At 38.0% G+C, this 6,798-nt stretch overlaps 1 protein-coding gene across 1 annotated transcript in view; it reads right to left on the bottom strand.

Moving 5' to 3' along the window:
- LOC130550635 (pyruvate carboxylase, mitochondrial-like) overlaps positions 1-6,364 on the bottom strand; it is a 44,371-nt gene extending 38,007 nt beyond the window's left edge. Inside the window, exon 1 of the mRNA XM_057328148.1 lies at positions 6,239-6,364. Within this exon, the coding sequence (XP_057184131.1) occupies positions 6,239-6,364 (126 nt within the window). The remainder of the gene's footprint in view (positions 1-6,238) is intronic.
- Positions 6,365-6,798: the final 434 nt, after the last annotated feature.

Below are 6,798 nucleotides of genomic sequence, written 5' to 3'. Positions count from 1 at the left end.
ATTTTGTGGTGAGGACGTGTCAGGTGACCGCGTCCTTTATCCAGCTCTATCATCTCAGCTCTTGTCAGGTCGCCGCTTCCCGTTCTCCGCTCTACCATCAGGTCAGGCCATGAACTGCATCCTGCTCACTGTGGTAACCTTGGAACAATGAGACAAGACTGGCTGAGAGTAGAGTATGTTCTGCACTCTTTGATGCAACAAGTACATCAGTTGTGTTTTTGGTTCCAGTTGATCTAACTAATGCAGCCTAGACCCTCAGAAGATTTATATTATGGAAGTCTAGTGTATGCAAGATTAAAAAGATGCGTCTTTAGTCTAGATTTAAACTGACAGAGTGTGTCTGCCTCCCGGACAGTGCAGGGAAGACTATTCCAAAGTTTAGGCGCTAGATAGGAAAAGGATCTACCACCTGCACTTGATTTTGAAATTCTAGGTATTACCAACTGACAGGACGCCTGAGAGCGTAATGCACGTGAAGGACTGTAATACAAAAGGAGTTCATTCAAGTACTGAGGAGCTAAACCATGTAAGGCTTTATAGGTAATAAGCAAGATTTTAAAGTTAACGCGATGCTTTATAGGTAACCAGTGCAAGGTTGACAGAACCGGGCTAATATGTTCATACTTTTTTGTACGTGTAAGAACTCGAGCTGCCGCGTTTTGGACCAATTGGAGTTTTTGTAATAAGCCTGCAGGGCAACCACCTAACAGTGCATTACAGTAATCTAGTCTTGATGTCATGAATGCATGAATTAACTTCTCTGCATCTGACATTGACAGCATATGACGTAGTTTAGATATATTCTTAAAATGGAAAAACGCAATTTTACAGGTGTTGGCGACGTGGCTCTCAAATGACAGATTACTATCGAATAGAACTAGGGATGCACCGAAACGAAAATTCTTGGCCGAAGCCGAACATGATGTGAAACACTTGGCCGAAGGCCAATAATACCGAACACCTGAACATGCTTTTTTTGCATTTCTTCTATTTATTAACCATTTTTTTTCACTATTGCACAAACTGAATAGTCAAAATGTGCTTTTTATAATTTGTCTTGCTTTTCAATAAAATACAATACAACTTAATATAATTCAAATGCTATTAGATTATTAATGATAATCTTAAACTATAATTTACCTTATTAGTAAGTTTATTTATTTTATTTAGCCTTGATGTGCAAGCTCTCTGGAGCTTGTGCAGAGGCAGCAGTTTTTGCCAGAGGGGAACTGGAATCCCCTGGTTGGGCCTGGGTTCTCCTGAGGTTTTTTTTTCTCGATTAGAGTTTTGGGTTCTTCGCCACCGTTTGCATACTGTTTTTTGCACTATTTGCCTGGCCGGGGGGGACTGCTTTAGAATTTTAAAGTTTTACTTAATTAATATTGCATATAGAAATTTATAGTCTGTTATATTTGACCTGTGCTTCTCTCTCCTTTATCTTAAATGTGTGCTCTCACTGTGCGTGTGTGCGTGTGCGTACTTGTCTGTGTACGTGTGTGTGTGCGTGCGCGTCCGTGTGTGTGTGTCTATGTGTATGTGTGTTAGTACATTTGCATATTGTGTGTGTGGAGTGTTTTGTATGTGGGTATGTCTGTCTTCTTTGTTTTCACTTTTTTCTTGTTTTTGCATGTACAACTTTAATTGGTTTGCTTATAGTCAATATGTCTTATGTACAGCTGCTTTGTAACAATGAAAATTGTAAAAAGCACTATATAAATAAAGTTGAGTTGAGGTTGTGTGCCGAAACCCGGTGCCAATATGGCTCTGGTACCCATGTATCCGGTATGTAACTAGACCGAATCAAAACGCAGGTTTCGGTGCCTCATTTCGGTGCCACTTAAATGCTGACTGAGCCGTCGATTGAGACATTTGCCCTCATTCACGTGAACGGAAGTTGGAAACCTCAGATAATACAAATCCAACACATCTCTTATACAATGGTTAAACGGATCGCGAATGATCTGTGATCCGCACGGATCGCGTGCGCCCCACAGATCGGAACATGCATGACCCGTGGATTCATCATTGTGAAAGACAGTTTTAACTGTACGTTTCAGCGGGTGCATTCTTTAAAACTTGTCTTATGCAGCGGTTGAAGTTAAAGTGAAACTAACGTTAATTCGATATGCATGACGCGTCTGTAATGCAAGTGATCACAATAAAACTGTTGAGCGCGTTTAATATCAATGGAGCGATGGAGCTCGTTCTCAACACTGTAACGCATTTGAAAAGAAAGACAATTGAGACACAGCAGTGAAAGTGCTAAAACTTTTTAGCAACTGTCAGTCTGATCTCTAGACATGCAGTCTGTCAAGCTTTTTACCCTGACTGCATGTATAGGCATATAATTATAGTTATTAATTATACATACTGTCTGTTTTTAAAATAATGCACATATAATGTAAATGGACTTAATCTGTTGATATACTCAACGCATTTTCTGCCCATATTTAATACAACTATGGCGAGCATTTAGTTGTAGCTGGAGGGTAAACAAGGTAAACAGTAAACACTATAACATCTTTCTCGCAATGTTAGTGTCTAGTAGTGTTGTCAAAAATATCGATATTTCGATAAGTATCGATACTGAAGAATCTGAAACGGTTCCAATACCCATGTCCCACGTATCGATATCAGCTGCGCGTTCCCGCTCTCTTTCTCTTTTCCGACAGTGAGTTAACACACACTGCACGTGAACGCATAACAACAGAGCCCCGCCTCCTCTCACAGACTTGACTCGTTTGCGGCAGTTAAATAGTGTTAATGTTATAAAAGATGGCCAGTCTCAGTAACACATCTGGCGTGGTGCACGCTCGTTACGCTTCCCGTGTTTACCATAGCCATCCATGTATGTGCGCTGATCAATAATTTTATCCACTCGTTTCATTCGCCCTGGTTATATGTTGTTTATGTTAGTACAGAGTCTCCGCAACAGTTCTCATGTTTAATCAGAATCAGAATCAGAAGAGCTTTATTGCCAAGTGTGCTTGCACACACAAGGAATTTTCTTTGGTGTTGGAAGCTTCTAGTACAGACATTCAACACAATGACAATACAATATAATACGATTTACAGTCTAAAACATTCTAAATTGTGCATATATAAAATAAAGACTATTTTACAGAAAATGGGGGATAATAACATATAAGAGACATTGTACAGGGTAGTATATAGTAGAATAAACATATTAACAGACTGTATGTACACTTGTGCAAATGGATAATTTAGTAAGTGGAGGTAGTGTTATATACATGTATACATAAGATGTAGATATAATAAGGCACTATAGTGCACACTATAGGAGTAGTGGAAGTGGAATATTGCTCTTAAGGAGCAGTTATCTGTTTAGGAGGGAGATTGCCTGGGGGTAGAAGCTGCTTCTGTGTCTGGAAGTCCTGGTGTTCGGTGCTCTAAAGCGCCGGCCAGAGGCCAGGCGTTTCTGTCTTTATGTGTGCTCATCAATGATTTCATCCACTCGTCTCGTTCGCTCTGGTTAATTTGATGTTTGAAATAATGCTGGTGCGAGTAAAGTCTCCGCAACAGTTCTCGCGTGTGATACACGTTTGCACTCCAGTGTTTACCATAGCGCTCTATGTATGTGCGCTGTTCAATGATTTCATCCACTCGTCTCGTTCGCTCCAGTTAAAAGTTGTTAATGTTAGAAATATGCGGAGTCTCTGCAACAGTTCTTGCGTTTAAGTTTGCGTTTCTGTCTATATGTGCGCTGATCAATGATTACAGTATGGGCCTATGTGAATAAAAGCCAATTTAGCCAAATAAAAATGTAGGCTATTAACTAACATTAACGAACAATGAATGAGCAATAAATTTGTTGAAGTATTTATTAATCTCTTTTAAATGTTAGTTAAAAAATACAACTATTTATGTAAGCTCCCCTGTTGAAAAATCCAGTACATGCTGGGTAAGGTATGTTTTGATCTATGCTGGTTTGATCTTAAACCAGCTAAGAACCATCTTAAATCAGCATATGACCATCTTAAACCAGCACATGAACAGTTTAAACCAGCACAAACCAGCAAACCAGCATCAAAACATACCAAACCAGCATAGGCTGGTTTTTTCAACTGACAAATACAACTTTGATTTTAAACAGTAAATGTATTCGTAAAATTAACATTAGATTAACAATTAATAAATAATGTAAAAATATATACCTCATTGTCTAGTCTTGTTCAATTTAACTTCAAATAAAATTTAAAAAGGCCTATATTGCTATTGCTTATTAGGGCCTTATTGCTATGGCAGTTTATTCCCCGTGGTATCGAAAATGGTATCGAATATCAATATTTTTTTAGGTATTGAATCGAAGTTAGAAATTCCAGTATCGTGACAACACTAGTGTCTAGCAATGTTAGTGTACATGCTCATTTCACATTCACTTTAATTGTGAATTTGTGCATTTTTATTACTTAATAAATATTTTTAATTCAACATTTTGTTCTTTAATGTCATCCACTGGTGTTTTGTGGCTCTTTTTTAAAAGTATTGATTTAGGTACCGTTTAGGCACCGGTACTGTTTTAAAAGTATCGATGTGGCACCAGTATCGGAAAAACTCAAACGATACCCAACCCTACTCGTTTGCGTGATTCAGAGTCGACTCCCTTTTTTCCAAGCTAATAACTTTGTTATTCATTCACCTCCGGATTTACAACTTGGTAGACTGCTTACTTTCAAACACGGCAACATTACACACTGCATGATATGTAATTTTCATGATCTCGTGTTATGTACTCTTTAAAGGAGTCATATTGCACGGCTAAAACAAATATTATTGTTTGTTTTAGATGTAATGCAATGTGTATACACCATTTAAAGTTTAAAAAACGTTGTATTTTCCACATACCGTGCATGTTTGTATCTCCTCTTTGCCCCGCCTCTCTAAAACGCGCTGATTTTTTACAAAGCTCATCGCTCTGAAAAGCGAGGTGTGCTATGATTGGCCAGTTTACCAGTGCATAGTGATTGGTCAAATACTGCAAGCATTTCACGGAAATGTAACGCCTCTTACCATATTCGTAACATCAGGTTCCAAAGCAATTGTACTGACAGACGATACAATGAGATTTACAATTACGCCCACCTTAACTACGTGTAGATTTGGGCGGTTTCAGTCAAATCATGTTACTAAGTTACCTAGATTCGCCGGGGTGTGGTTACACGAGGCGTTTCAGGCAAGTCTGGTTGAGCATTCGCTTTTCGATAGATTTGTGCAATTTTACGTGTCTAATACATGCATGGACAACTTATAACACACCAAAAACAGAGAAAAACACGTACTTCCGCCATATGACCCCTTTAAGACATGGAATCGGATCACTTTCTCTCGTGCCCTGCCCACTCTACTTCTTACAGCATTCAAGCCCATTTAAGTTGCATTTTTCAAAATGACAGTGAGGCAGACTGTAGCTGAAAAAGGGGGGTGTCATGATGCTTTAATGAGTAATCTTTTAATAGATTTAAAAAATTGTTTTCAAGTTAATTAAAATTGTGTTTCTTTTTTTGCTATTTGTGCAATTTTATAAATAAATATTTGTCATATACTTGTTTGGCATTTTGTTTTTCTATATTTATATAGTCTTTGTTATAAAATAATACATATTATTAATAAGAATAAATATTAATAGATGGGCATTTCATATAATCACATCAATATTGAATCTGGACAGCTCCGGCGTGCTACGCACATTAACGTTACTGCCGGTGTTGATCGTCAGAACACCGGACAGTCTCCTGCTTGATTACGCGTCGGGAAACGACCGGCTGCCGCAGTAGGGCCGATTGATTCAGGCAGATAATAATCAGGCATCTGTGCACGATTACAGCAAATGGAGGCGGGCCAAAGGGTATGATCCGGCAGGCAAGGATGTAAACGGAACAGTCCCGAGTGACTTTTGCTAACTGGGAGCCTGCCTAAAACACGCCTGCAAGTTTCTACACAGCATTTGACATTGACAGACAAAGTCACTATTGATCAAGTAATGTTTTATCACAACAAATACAATTAGGGAACTGGTGTTGCTAAAATAATACGTTTTACATTTATCAATGAATAAATTAAAGAAACCATCAAGTATCAACTCTCGCCGATTGCTTGATCGAGACATGCTGCTTTATTTTACTACCGTATATGCTTTGTATGTAATTCTGGAAAAGCGTTATTTTATGTTACATAAATATTTATACTAATTTCTACGACTTCACAAAGCAAAGCTCACCTTAAACGCACTTAAAACACCTTGAAAAGCTGTAGTACTTCTGTAAGCCATCATGATGGTCACCGCTGCCGAGAGCTTCTTCGTGTTGATTTTTAATGGCGGTTGGTATACAACTTTTAGGTGCATTACCGCCATCTACTGATTGGGAGTGTTGAGCAGACTTCACTTCTCCATATTTCTTCTATATGATTCAGTCTCTTTTATTGCATGAAGAATTTAAAACTTTTATCTCCTGACTTTCCCCCAAAAATGCTTATCAAATTAAAATGATCTCTCTTTGATTTCACTTTAACTTCAGTTAAAAATCAATATGTATCTTTCATTATTGTATTTCGGGCATTTGTTTATTAACATGTTTTGTTTTCTTCCTGATTGCAGTTTTCACAATTTTCTGTTTCATGTCTCCCTATTCTTAGAGGGAGATATCTTACAGAAATATTATCTTATAGAATCTTAAAGAAAATAATCCAAGGTTATTATTTAGTTGCTAAAGCAGCTGGCAAGATTATCAACACTGGGTTTGTTGGTGGACTCATAAGTAACAAAACACCATTATGCGG

Source organism: Triplophysa rosa, unplaced genomic scaffold (assembly GCF_024868665.1).
Source record: "Triplophysa rosa unplaced genomic scaffold, Trosa_1v2 scaffold378_ERROPOS86667, whole genome shotgun sequence".
In the NCBI taxonomy this organism is placed as follows: Eukaryota; Metazoa; Chordata; class Actinopteri; order Cypriniformes; family Nemacheilidae; genus Triplophysa; species Triplophysa rosa.
This window is presented reverse-complemented; position numbering and strand designations above follow the sequence as displayed.